Below are 14262 nucleotides of genomic sequence, written 5' to 3' on the forward strand. Positions count from 1 at the left end.
GTAACCAGGGTGGACCCTGCTTAGCTAAGAGGATAAGTCATGCTTGCTATCACAAGACCAGCTCTTCTCATTGGGTCCCCAGATGTTATTAGACTTCAACTCCCATAATCCCCAACCAAAGGCCACTGGTGCTGGGGATTATGGGAGCTGAAGTCCAATAACATCTGGGGACCCAACTTTGAGAATCCCTGTACCCCCAAGGGTTCACCCAGAAAACCAGTACCCAAGCTGACATGCTCTGAAACCCTGCCCCCCCCCCCCCAGTTATAGTGTTTGCCCTCAGAGACAAACGCTGTACATGTGGAGAGATTCTCCCTGTGATGTGGACACTGGGGTGCCCCATTGTTCTGATCATAGGAACAATCTCATCTCAAGTACAGTCTTTATCTCTGCAGGCAAACACTGACTATGGAGAATGGAATTTCAGGACACATCTGGTCCAAGTTAGAATCCAAAATGCCAATTCCTTTAGAAAATCACAGATTTAGAGATCAGAGTTTAAAATGTGATGCAGAGATATTTCAGAGGACCAATCTTTGCTGGGGAAGGGGCTGCATTTATAGGAACTATGTCTTTCATAGCTTGCAACAATTTCCTTATGAAGCTGGACTGCCATGAGCACTATCATACATTAATGTTCAGCTGTTTGCACTGGCTTCCTGCAGACATTTGTGCATAATTCCCATATAGAGTAAACAGCAGTCTCTATCTAATCATGATGAGCAACAGGAAGCTCCTTGGACAGCCACTGTAAGATACTGGGGCTGTGTGTCTCAAACTGGGGCTCCCAGCAGCCATGTCCAGTGCTGCCTACATCCAGACCCATCAGCAAGCAGGAAGAATTAAAGCTTCCTAGACCAAGAGCAGCTTCTAAGGGTGCAAAGCCAGGCTGAGAAATCCTCTTTGAAACTCAGAGGCTTGTCAAAACTCAGTCATCCCACAGGAACAACAACACACACGATCCCCATCACATTTCTGGAACATGTCAGCTATGCCTTCTTGTGTAAGATTTGCGGGTGAGATGTGTATAGGTAGACTCTCACAGATGCCTTTCCCCTGTGTGTGTCAGGCAACTGGGACTTCCAGACACATTTCTTCCCTTCAGTCACTACAGAAAAGTTGATGGAAACATGATGTGGAAATATGGGGACTAATTTTTTCTGCACCAAATATACATAACCGGTAGTTCATAGAAAATGATATAAGCCACTCCAAGCCATAGGAAAGAATGAGATACAAGTCAAACACTTCAGAACCTTATAGAAACTGCGCTAGAGACTAGGAGTGCGTTAGATTGTCGATACAGATTGACCCAATAATAAGATGAAAAGTCACCTCAGTAGAACAAATGTGTGAACTGACCCTCTGATCATTCCTGGGTCTGTCTTGGGAACTTGCTATTGACAGTTTCACAGATAACCTACCCATATGTAATACTGTATTTACATTCTCATGGGATCATTTGAAAAAGTGATGACTAGGTGTAAAGATATGATTAACCTTGTATTTTATTTAGGGCTGTCCTTCCACCATGGGGATGGTCCCGTAGCTGAGCAGTAGAGCATCTGCTTTTCATGCAGAAGGTTCCAGGTTCAATTTCTGGTATCTCCTGGTAGGGCTGAAAAACTGCTGCCAGTCAATATTGCCTGGTCTGACGCAGTATAGGGCAGTTTCCTATGTTCCACCCACCACTCTTGTATACCAATAGGGCGCATGTGTGTGTACGTATGTGCACATGAGTACACACACCATTTCTGTAAATTACATATATATGTATGTAAATGTATAAATAGGCTTAGGAATGTAAATGTCATGCTGGGAAAAGTTGAAGGAAAGAGAAGAAGAGGACGACAAGCAGCAAGGTGGATGGAAAGCTAAACTTGCAAAAGCTAAAATTGCCAGGGCCAGATGACATCCACTCAAGAGTTCTGAAGGAACTCAAATGCGAAGCAAAAATATATAACTTGTCTCTACGATCAGGCTCTGTACCAGAGGACTGGAAAGTAGCCAATGTGACTCCAATTTTCAGGAAGGGATCCAAGGAGGATCTGGGAAATTACAGGCTGGTCAGCTTAACTTCGGTGCCAGGTAAATTGATGGAAAGCATACTTAAGGACAAAATTGTTAAATATATAGAAGAACAGGCCTTGTTGAAGGAGAACCAGCATGGCTTCTGCAAGGGAAAGTCTTGCCAAACTAACCTTTTGGAGTTCTTTGAGAGTGTCAACAGGCAAGTGGATAAAGGTGATCTGGTTGACATTATACTTGGACTTCCAAAAAGCTTTTGATAAAGTTCCCCAGCAAAGGCTCTTGAGTAAACTTAACAGTCATGGAATAAGGGGACAGGTTCATGTGCGGATGGGTAACTGGTTGAAGGACAGGAAACAGAGAGTAGGAATAAATGGGCAGTTTTCACAATGGAGGTAGGTAGGAAGTGGGGTCCCCCAGGGATCGTTACTGGGACTAATACTCTTTAACTTGTTCATAAATGATCTAGACACTAAACTATTTAGGGTAGTGAAATCCACATGTGAGCAGCTCCAAAAAGATCTCTCCAAACTGGGGGACTGGGTGACAAAATGGCAAATGCAGTTCAGTGTAAGCAGTAAAGTGATGCACATTGGGGCAGAAACCACCAACTTCACATATACGCTGATGGGATCTGAGCTGTCAGTGACTGACCAGGAGAGAGATCTTGGGGTCGTGGAGGACAGCTCATTGAACGTGTAGTCTCAGTGCACAGCAGCTGTGAAGCTAGCTAATTCCATGCTAGGAGTCATTAGGAAGGGGATTGAAAATAAAAAGGCTAATATTATAATCCCTTATACAAATCTACGGTGAGGCCACATCTGGAGTACTGCATACAGCTTTGATCACCGTATCTTATGAAAGATATTGTAGAACTGGAAAAGGTGCAGAAGAGGGCAACCAAAATGATTAGGGGCCTGGAACACCTTCCTTATGAGGCTAGGCTACATAAGGGCACTTTACCTTGGAAAAGAGGCGACTAAGAGGAGACATGATCGAAGTGTATAAAATTATGCATGGAGTGGAGGGGGTAGACAAAGAGATTTTTTTTTCCTTCTCACACAACACTAGAACAAGGGGTCACCCCATGAAACTGAAGGCTGGGAAATTTAGGACAGACAAGCGGAAGTACTTTTTCACACAGCACATTATTGACATGGGATGCGGTAATGGCCACCAGCTTGGATGGCTTTAAAGAGGTCTAGACAGATTCATGGTCTATCAATGGCTACTAATCTGATGGCTGTGGGCCATCTCCAGCCTCAGAGGCACGATGCCTCTCAATACCAGTGGCAGGGGAGCAACAGCAGGAGAGAGAGCATGCACATACCTCTTGCCTGTGGGTTCCCCAGAGGCATCTGGTGGGCCACTGTGTGAAACAAGATGCTAGACTGGATGGGCCTTGTGCCTGATCCAGCAGGGCTGTTCTTATGATTATGACAGCAATGAATGCACCACTGAGAGCCCTTAAAGGCCAATCTGAAGGTATATCATCCTGGAGAGAATCTAGTGTAAGCCAGCATAGTGTAATGGTTAGAGTGTTGAACTTGGACCAGGAAGACCCAAGTTCAAATCCCCATTTAACCATGAAACTCACTGGGCGAGTCATGGATCTCTCAGCCTAACCTACCTCACAGGGTTGTTGTGAGGATAAAAATAATCATGTACACTGCTCTGAGCTCCTCGGAGGAAGAGTGGGATATAAATGTCAAAATAATTAAAATTTAAAAATAAATCTATGTGTTCGTGAAGAGTCCAAACCGACTTGACAGCACTTAAAGTGTCCACACACACACACACACACTTTCTGTAGCCCTATAGCATAACTGCCTGGAAAATCCAAACATTCCCCACCACCCCTAGAGTTACTCCCTTAACAGCTGTATGACAGGCAGCACTCAGCAGGCCCAGCGCCCAACTGCACACCCAAGGCGGAGGAATCCGTCCGTCAAGCCTCCATTAAAGGGGCCGGAACTCTCCTAGATGGGAACAGGCGGCCAAGCTACATTTGAGCCGCATTTCACAAAATAACGTTTCAAGGGACGCTTGACTTCAGCCAACGTGGCTGTGCGTGTTTTCCAGCGAGAGGGGACGGAGGCGCCCCGTTCCCCCCGGCTCCTCGCAGAGGCTTCTGGCCCCTTCCACGCGACCCAAGGGCGCCTCCGAAGCCTCCCGCATCAGACCCTCAGTCTGGGGGCTCACCTTCTCGATAATGCTGCTCATGACAGAGGTGAACCGGCGGCGGCTGCTCCTCAGGTGCCGGTCCATGGAACTGCTGCTCTCGCGGCCCCCACCGGCTTCCCGGGGGTCCATCTTGGGTAATGCCCGTTCCCCTCCTCGACCCTCACAGCGTCATCCCCTCCATCTCGCTTATCCTGTTGGGTCGTTCTGCGCCGAACCCCCCTTGGAGAGACATTGAGCTTCGCGGGTCCTGGTGGGGTGGGGTGGGAGCAGAACTGGATTTTCGGCCACCCACTTCAAATTCAGCGCCGTTCCAGCCCAGGAGGCGGAGAGCTTCCATACTCCGATAGGTGGCTGCTTACATCGCTTTATGCAAACTGCCCAATCAGGGACAGCGAAGGCTGACGATGCTTTTCTATTTGACTGGTTGGTTTCCGTACTTTCTAGCCCTTAAATTCTATGGCCCAAACAGGCACATAGATAATTGGAAGACTCATAAAGGTTTCCAAGTTCCGGATGCCTTTAAGGCCTATTTTATTTCTCCCGTGGAGCAGAAGTGCAAGCTTGCCATAGAAAACAACAGAGAAATCCATTGCATCTAAAGAAACCCAGAAGTTTCGTATCCATTTGGTGATACGAAATGCTTTAGACTCGCACTGAGCGCGTAATGGAAGAAAATAAGAGAACCCATACAATTCTGCCTAGCAACGTAAACTAAATGAGAATTCTTATTCGGTACCGGATCGATCTCTTTTTCTCATTGGTCACTGTTCCAAGCGGGTGTCCAAAAGTTGCAGAATTTCTAGAGTCGTAGAGAACGGTTTATTTGTCAATGTTTGACGTTACTTAGCATGAAAAGAAGAAGGGATTATCTTTTAAAATCAGAAAATAATGAACAAGTACTAGCCTGGTGTTGCCGAGTTTGCTGAACTTCTTTAACATGCACATAAGTAGCCAGGCTTACTTCCAAGCAAGTGTACAGAGGATTGCATCTTTAGGTTGCTGACTGATGTACTAGTCATTTTTGTATACCCCTGGCACGTTTAGTATGTTTGTTCTCATGTTTAGTGTGTTTGTATTCATAAAAATCTGGAGGGCAATTTTGCTGTGCTGGAAATGCTTATGCAGGTGAAGGGCAAGCTGACAAAGCAACCTTTCAAACACAGTTTGAAGGAACTTTGCTGAAAGGAGAATAGGGTTGTCTTACCACCCCCTTCTTTAAAATAATAATAATAATTAATAGGGGAAAAAAGAAAGGAATGGTTCAGGAAACAAACAGATAGCACCTTAATTTTGCAAGCTTAAAAGTGCCAAAATTGCCTATTACTTAAGAGGCTCCAACATGTATTTTTAAAATTTATTTATATTTATTTATTTTCCAGTTCTTATACTGCCTTTCATAACGAATTCCAAGGTGGTTTGCAAAAGTTAAAATACAATAAAACTCCATAAAAATCACATTTAAAACCTTGAAATCAGTAAAACCCATAAAACACCTCAAAAAACCAACCACCATAACAAAGACAAATAAAAACAGGATTGCTTAGAGACCTGGCAGACCCTAAGGGCCTGAAAAAATAAAAAGGTATTTAAATTTTGTTTTTAAAACAGCTACAGTTGTCAAGGGATCGACACTCACTTGGAGAATAGTTCAGAACTTGGGGGAAACAACGGAGAAGGCCCTGTCTCACGTGCATAACAACTTAGCCTATCTCAATGTCGGCACAAGGAGCAAAGGCCCCTCTGACAACCTTGTTGGGTGAGCAGAAACCCTTGGGAGCAGGCAGTCTTTCAGGTATCCAGAGCCCAAACCGTTTAGGGCTTTAAAGGTAATAACCAGGATCTTGAATTGGATCCAGAAACAAATTGGCAGTCAGTGCAGCTCTTTCAAAATAGCTGTAATATCCTCCGAGCAAGCAGTTCCAGAGAGAACCCTGACGTTGCATTCCACACCAACAGAATGTTCTTCAAGGGCAGCCTCACATAGAGCGTGTTACAGTAATCCAGCCACGACATGACTAAGGCATGGGTAACCATGGCCAGATCTGTCTTCTCAAGAAAGGAATGCAGCTGGTGCACTAGCCAAAACTGTGCAAAGGCACCCCTGGCCGCCGCCACAACCTGAGCATCCAAAAGCAGAGCCAGGTCCAGCAACACACCCAAACTGCACACTTGCTTTTTTAAGGGGAGTACAACCACATCTGAAGCTGATTGAATCAGCTTATCCCATATGGATTTTCTACTGACCCTAGGCCTAGCACCTCCATCTTGTCTGGATTAAATCTCATTTTGCTAGCCCACATCCAGCCTATCACTGCCTCCAGCCCAGTTCCGCCTAGCCCAGCCCAGCCCACTGCCTCAAGTTCAGTACATCCGCTGCTTCCCTAGGATCTGATGTCAGAAAGGGAGAGCTGAGTGTCATCTGCATATTGATTTTTTAAATTTTTTTTTACATTTTATATCCTGCTCTTCCTCCATGGAGCCCAGAGTAGTGTACTACATCAGGGATCCTCAACGTTGGGCCCCCAGATGTTCTTGGACTTCAACTCCCAGAATCCCAGCCAAAGGCCACTGCTGCTGAGGATGCTGGGAGTTGAAGTCCAAGAACATCTGGGGGTCCAATGTTGAGGATCCCTGTACTACATATGTAGGTTTCTCTTCACAACAGCCCTGTGAAGTAGGTTAGGCTGAGAGAAGTGACTGGCCCAGAGTCACCCAGCAAGTATCATGGCTGAATGGGGGTTTGAACCCGGATCTCCCTGGTCCTAGTCCAGTACTCTAATCACTACACCACGCTGGCTCTATTCATGACCCTTCAGTCCAAACCTTTTGATGACTTCTCCCAGTGGTTTCATGTATACTAGCTGAACTGGGCGCAGAGCACCTGCTCCTCTAGTTTGCTGCTGCTGCTGCCCCCCACCCCCACCCACTGCTGTCACCGTTTTCTTTCACCTCCACTGCTTTTTATGGCAGCCAGCCTCTGCCGCTGTTTCCCCCCTGGTGCTTCACCTGCCTGCCGGCTGCTGCTTCCCCCACCTGACCGCTGCTGCTGCCACTTTCTGCCCACCCTCTTTCCCTGCCCGCTGGCTGCCGTTCACCACCATTTTGTTTCCTGGCTGGCTGCCACTGCCATTTTCTTCCCTCCCGCCTGTCCTCATAGCTATCCGGCAGCTGCTTGCAAACTCTTGTGAACGCTGCCACACATGGGATTAGCGACGGGTATGCCTAAGAGAAATATATGTAAAAATGTTAAACATCTACACGGAGGATGTCAAACAGCATGGGGGACAATACTGAGCCTTGTGGGACCACATAGGCCAGAAGCCAAGCAGTCGAGCAGAGGTCCCCCAGCACCACCTTCTGGAACCTCCCCCCAAGGAAGGATTGGAACCATTCCAATGCACCACCCCTGATCCTTATACCTGAGAGGTGGTCAATGGTATTGAATTCCACTGAGAGGTCCAGCAGAACCAACAGGGACACACTTCCACTATCTAGTTCCCAGCATAGGTCATCCACCAGGTCAACCAAGGCAGTTTCAGTCCCAAACCCAGTGCAAAAGCCAGATTGAAATGGGTCTAGTGATAGTCCATATCATCCAAGATCCTTTCCAGCTGCATGGACACCACATGCTCTATCACCTTGCTTAAAAAGGGAAATTTTGAAACAAGCTGATAGTTATCAGGTTGTTGGAATCAAGGGAGGGCTTTTAAATAATGGTCTTACCACTGCCTGCTTGAGGCTTGATGGCATCTTACCCTCCCTTAATCAAGCATTAATAATTGGCTCCAGCCACCTACCTGTCCATTCCCTGGCAGATTTTGCTAGCTATGAAGGCCAAGGGTCCAGAGCGCATGTTGTTGCGTGCAAACTGCCTAGGATCGTGTCCACTTCCTCAGGCTGCACTAACTGAAAAGAATCCATCACAATTGGACCAGATGGTTGCCAGGGCACATCTCCTGGAACGGCCAAGATCCTGGAGTCCAAATCAGCACAGATGTGAGCGACTTTATCTGCAAAATGGCAAGCAAACTGGTTGAAGGTTTGTATTGTTATGTGGAAGGCTGGCCCTCTATCTATTAGGCAGATTACGGATGATGGCCAAAGATGCCTTGTGTACGTGTATCAACAATGGCCAAAGATGTCCTTGAATGGTTAAAAGCTGGAGTTATGCAGAGACCTATCTAAATAGAGGAAACCATCAAAGATGACTGTTCCCGCCCCCTGCCCGCACTCCCCATCCATTCCAGCCAAGGATGTGTATGTGGTAAAGAAACTGCAGGCAGGCAGAGAGTAGAATGGAGTCAGGGAGAGACTGAGCTGAAAAGCTGATGAAAGCTGACCCAGGGCTGGCTTTTAAGAGTGTTCACAAGGTAAAGCTGGTTTGCAATACAGCCGCTAAGACATTAGCCACAAGGAGCATATTCTGGCCTTGCAGCATCTTCACTGGCTTCCAGTTTGTTTTCAGGCCCAATTCAAAGTGCTGCTTTAAAGCCTAAAATGGTTTGGATCTGGGGCTATCCTCTCCCATATGAACTCCAATCTATATATATAATTCTCCTGGGTGTGCCCAGGAAAAATGCGTCCCGGCAGCCCAGCTGATTGGCTGGGCTGCGGGGGCGCCTGATTGGTCCTGGCGGCACACCCAGGAGAACAGCAGCGGCGGCCATGGCCGCTGGTGGGCCCAGCCTGGCAGCGACGGGGACAGGCCGAGGCGCCGGGCCTGGCCGGGCAAGGCGAGGAGGCAGCGGGGGAAGCCGGGCGAGGCGGTGGCGATCCCGGCCGGGAGGAGGTGGCGGGGGAAGCCGGGAGGAGGAGGCAGGCCCGGCCGGGAGGAGGCGGCGGGGGAAGCCGGGAGGAGGCGGCAGGCCCGGTCGGGAGGAGGTGGCGGGCCCGGGAGAAGCCGGAGCCCAGGGGAAGTGGGCCCGGGGGAAGCTGGAGGAGGCGGCAGGCCCAGCTGGAGGAGGCAGCGGGGGAAGCCGGGCGAGGCAGCAGCGGGCCCGGCCGGAGCCGCGGGCGGCGGCGGTGGGCTCGGGCAGAGCCCAACTAGAGGCACAGATGCTCTGTGCCCAGGCCCACTAGTATGTTATGATTTTCCTTGGAGGCGCTGCTCCATGTGCCCCCATTGACTGATTCATGATGGCTAACTATTCCAGACAGGTCTTTTTGACAGTGGCATCAAAATTGTGGAACGCACTTTCTTAGGAGATCCATCTTGCCCCATTGATATTGGCCTTTTAATACCTGGGAAAGGTAGTTATCTTCTTTAGAGAATTTAAGCTTTGCTGACTGTTGATTTTTTACTAGTAAATTATTGTTGCTGAACTTTTTATTGATTCTGCTGCCTGTATTAATCTTCTTGGTTGTGTTTTATTGGCGTTGAGTTCTTTTGATTGTCTTGTGTATTGTAATTATAACATTTCTTGTTATAATAATATCCCTGTGCATACATGGACAGAAAGTTGCAGTACAAATATTTTATTAAACAAAAGGTCAAAATTCTGGTTTGATATTATGGTTTGTTAACAAAATGTGGTTAAAATAAACCAATACTTGCCTTTGACCAGATGCAATGACAAATCACATTTTCCCCCAAATCATGAACAGAAGTTATTTACGTCCTGCTGCTGTGCCCAAAAGGGAGGGTGGAGAATATGAGACTGAAGCCCATGCTAGTAACACTAAGCCAAGGTTTAATTTTAATCACTATTTAGCATTATACCAGAACCTACCCAAAGCAGTAAGCAAGCTTTCAAGTTTGCTCTTCAAAGCACAGAGTCATAGCTCTGTGATAGAGCAGCTGCTTTGCATGCAGAAGGTCCCAAGTTCAATCTCTGGCATCTCCAGGTAGGGCTGGGAAAGACTCTTACCTGAAACCTTGGAGAGCTGCTACCAGTCAGTGTAGACAATATTAAGCTTGATGGATCAGTGGTCTGACTCAGTATAAAGCAACTTCCTATGTTCATCAAAATTCTTCAACAGGCTTGGTGTTGTGTGTTAAAAGTGGGAGGTGGGATAGGAAAAAAGGGATGTTTGCAAAGTAAGGTGAAAAAGCCCAAGTCTGTGGATAATGATAAAATGAAGTTACACAAACTTAACTAGGATAGGACAAACTTCTTGCAAAAAGATCTTGCACCAAAAGCTACAAGGAGAGAGAAACATGTTTGCTCTCCTTATAGTTTTTGATGCAACGTAAAAGTCAGAGTGGCTGAAGTGGTCACAAAAACAGTTTTTAAAATTCATATCCGAACCAGAGTTGGAGAGTTAAAAAAAGATACTGATGAACCAATCAATACCCAACTTTATAATATTCCTATTCCCAGATTGACTAGAGCAGAATCTACAACTGCAAAACATGAAGGTGTTTCCCCTGCCACATTCCTTGTGGTTCAGGTTAAATTAGTAAGACAACATGTAGGACTGTCCTGGTACTGTATCGAAGCATGAGATCTAGTTGCTTAGGCATTCAATAAATAAAAATAAAATACTAATATTTAGGATTAATCATAGTTGTTACATGAGCTCAAAATACCACATAAAACGATAACATTTCTTTGAAAACTTTGAAAAAGAAAATGTTGAGCAAGATGGGCATACATAAAAGCACCATTTTCTGTTAAGCCTTCTAGCTTTGTTCTTCTTTTGGTGGTGGCTTGAAGGATGCTGAATCTTCCACAAGCTTTGTAGAACCTCATATACATGAAAATCAGTTGAAAGAGATTGATCCCAAATGTGTTCTTCTCTAATTGATGTGATCACTTCTTATCTGAAAACATGAATTTGGGTTCTTCCTATGGCTTTCTTAAGAAGCAGAAGCTGAACAAATGAGGAATAATTATTTGTTCAGGTTGTCAGTAGATATCAGTAGAAGAGAAAATGAGTACCCATTCATTGGAGAGGTCCTAGGTGCTGATACAAAGGACCCACCTTGCATTAAGTCAATGTATTCTTTTTGTCCAGTTTTGAGATTATTATTCCTTCCCCTTCCCCCCCCTCTATTATTTGTAATTTACAGTTACATATGACTGTGCAGATAATATGCAGGTCTTTAACTGATAGCCTCAATTATTGAAATGTCATATAGAGAATAATACATTTATTTATTTTTTCTCAGTTAAGCTTATAACAACAATGAAATTACTGGACTATTAAACACAAGGTTCAATGAGCGTTCAACAGGTGGCAATACCACCGTTCCAGTCTGTACTAGTTGCTTTTCAGTTAATTCAAACATAACATAAAGACATCCAAAAATATGAAAACATTAAAACTAAAATAAGTTTGAATTTTGATGACACTATGAAGATACAGATACAGTCACCACTGAGTGAAGGCTTCTCAGAGTCAGCAGGGTTCCCCAACCTTTATAAGAATTAATCTTCTGGACCTTTGCACTTGGATGTGCAGCTTTTAAAAGGAGTCATAACTCAATGGTACAGCACCTGCATGCAAAAGGACCTAGGTGCAATCTCTGGAATCTCCAGGTAGGGCTGGAGAGGACACTCCGTCTGAAACCCTGGAGAGCCATTGTCAGTCAGTCAGTGTAGGGCTTAGAGAATATTGATCTAGATGGGCCAGTGATCTGATCCAGTATAAGGCAGCTTCATGTGTTTGAAAGGACTGTTCAGCAAAGTCTCAACATTTTGATTGACACTTTTAGTCAGCCATTGTCTGATGAGGCCGGCTGTCGTTACCCTCAAGGATGGAGTGGTGAGGGGGCCCGAGGAGACAGGGATGGGTGGCAGCTGGGGAGAAGCAGAGGAAAGACTGCCAGCGGGGCCAGGACTCAGCTCCAGTGGAGGAGGGGCAGAGCCCTGAAAGAGCCGAAGGGGAGGGGGTCTGAACAGGAGGAGGGAGAAGGGGGAGTGACATTGGCAGCAGCTGTAAAGGGTGGGCAATTACAGGGAATAAAGAGGGGTGTTGGCCCCATAATTGGGGGTGGGCGATGCATAGCCTGTGAGGAGGCATATACGGAGCTGGCCAGGGATGAGAGGCTGGCTGAATACAGTTGATGAGAATCTCTATAGATGTGGTGTTACCACACTGAAACATATACTGTTCAAACAGGGGAAGATGTCCCTGTTTCAACTTACCATGCTATAGAAATGAATACAGAAAATCTCATGAACTGCCCATTCCACCTGTCACCTACAGTTGCCCTTGTAACACCCCCCCCCCTTGATCATGGGGCCATTGCTTTCCCCCTCTCTGCCCCACTTTTGATTGTTTTCGGTGCCTATTCCTTTATGTGATTCTTAAAAGGTCAAAAATAAATTATTTCTTTTTATTCAGATTACTTAGATATGCTTTGCACAGCATCTTTCAAATCAAAACTTAGCAGTCATTCCCCACCAAAGACTCTTGAGTAAACTTAACAGTCATAGGATAAGAGACAGGTTCATGTGTGGACTGCTAACTGGTTGAAGGACAGGAAACAGAGGGTAGGAATAAATGGACAGTTTTCACAATGGAGGGAAGTAAGAACGAAGTAGGATCCACCAGGGATTTGTACTGTGATGAGTGCTCTTTAACTTGTTCAAAAATGATCTAGAAGTTGGAGTGAGCAGCGAAGTGTCCAAATTTGCAGATAACACTAAACTATTTAGGGTAGTAAATCCACAACAGATTGTGAGCAGCTCCAAAAAGATCTCTCCAAACTGGGTGAGTGGGCAGCAAAATGGCAAATGTGTTTTCAATGTAAGCAAGTGTAAACTGATGCATATTGGGGCAAAAGACACTAACTTCACATATACACTGATGGGATCTGAGCTGTCAGTGACTGACCAGGAGAGAGATCTTGGGGTCTTGAAAGTGTCGACTCAGTGTGTGGTAGCGGTGAAAAAGGCAGATTCCATGCTGGAGATCATTAGGAAGGGGATTGAAAATAAGAATGCTAGTATTATAATGCCCTCATACAAATTGATGGTGTGGCCACATTTGGAATACTGTGTACATTTCTGGTCACCCTATCTTAAGAAGGATATTGTAGAAATGGAAAAGGTGCAGAAGAGGGTAAGCAAGATGATCAGGGGCCTGGAGCACCTTCCTTATGAGGCTAGGCTACAGCATCTGTGGCTCTTTACCTTGGAAAAGAGGGCAACTAAGGGGAGACATAATCAAAGTTTTTAAAATTGTGACTGGATTGGAGAGAGTGGATAGTGAGAATTTTTTCTCCCTCTTTCACAACTCTAGAACCAGGGGCTATCCCATGAAACGGAAGGTCGTGAAATTTAGGACTGACAAAAGCAAGTACTTTTTCACACAGCACATAATTAATCTATGTAATTCTCTGCCATGGGATGTGATGATGGCCACCAGCTTGGATGGGTTTAAAGGAATTTAGACAAATTCATGGAGGACAGGTCTATCAATGGCTACTAGTCTGGTGGCTATAGGCCACCTCCAGCCTCAGAGACAAGATGCCTCTTAATACCAGTTGCAGGGGAGTAACAATAGGAGAGAGGGCATGCTCTCACCTTTTGCTTGTGGGCTCCCCAGAGGCATCTGATGGGCCACTGTGTGAAACAGGATGCTGGACCAGATAGGCCTTGGGCCTGATCCACCAGGACTGTTCTTGTGTAACCCAGCAGGCCCTATTGCTGTATGGTCTCTACTCATTTATATGGAGTAGGCATTATAGCTCTACAACTTCTATTTTTTATCTTTTTCTGTGCCTCCTTCCTTTCTACAATGGGTCTCTTTTTCAGCTGAAAAATTATTGAGATAGAAAGTGATGTATTAATGTGACTATGTTGAATAAGTAGCTACATGTAAAAATCCTCACCCATTCTTTCATTTTGAAAAAATGATGTATGAGATCTAAATGCCAAAGCTATAATGTCAAGACTGCTTATAATGTCAAGTTACACTTGTTGCAAACACTAGAACATCAGACTACTGGTAAAATTATTACAGACCATGTGGCATACTTCATCTGCAACTAAACACATAAAGTGAATGTTCAAGTGAATTTGTGTGGGGGGAACCCCAAATTTTAATTGCTAGATCGCTGATCTTTTGTTTTTCATTTATTATGTCCTATTATCTATAGGG

At 45.5% G+C, this 14262-nt stretch overlaps 1 protein-coding gene across 2 annotated transcripts in view; it reads right to left on the reverse strand.

The window, feature by feature from the left end:
• The window catches only part of HJURP (Holliday junction recognition protein), a 29369-nt gene extending 24626 nt beyond the window's left edge, over nt 1–4743 (reverse strand). Inside the window, exon 1 of one of the 2 annotated variants that reach the window (XM_053312402.1) lies at nt 4231–4743. In XM_053312402.1, the coding sequence (XP_053168377.1) occupies nt 4231–4341 (111 nt within the window). In that variant the 5' untranslated portion in view covers nt 4342–4743. The remainder of the gene's footprint in view (nt 1–4230) is intronic. The other variant, XM_053312401.1, reaches the window with a different exon arrangement.
• Nucleotides 4744–14262: the final 9519 nt, after the last annotated feature.

The sequence above is a fragment of the Hemicordylus capensis genome, chromosome 3 (genome assembly GCF_027244095.1).
Source record: "Hemicordylus capensis ecotype Gifberg chromosome 3, rHemCap1.1.pri, whole genome shotgun sequence".
In the NCBI taxonomy this organism is placed as follows: Eukaryota; Metazoa; Chordata; class Lepidosauria; order Squamata; family Cordylidae; genus Hemicordylus; species Hemicordylus capensis.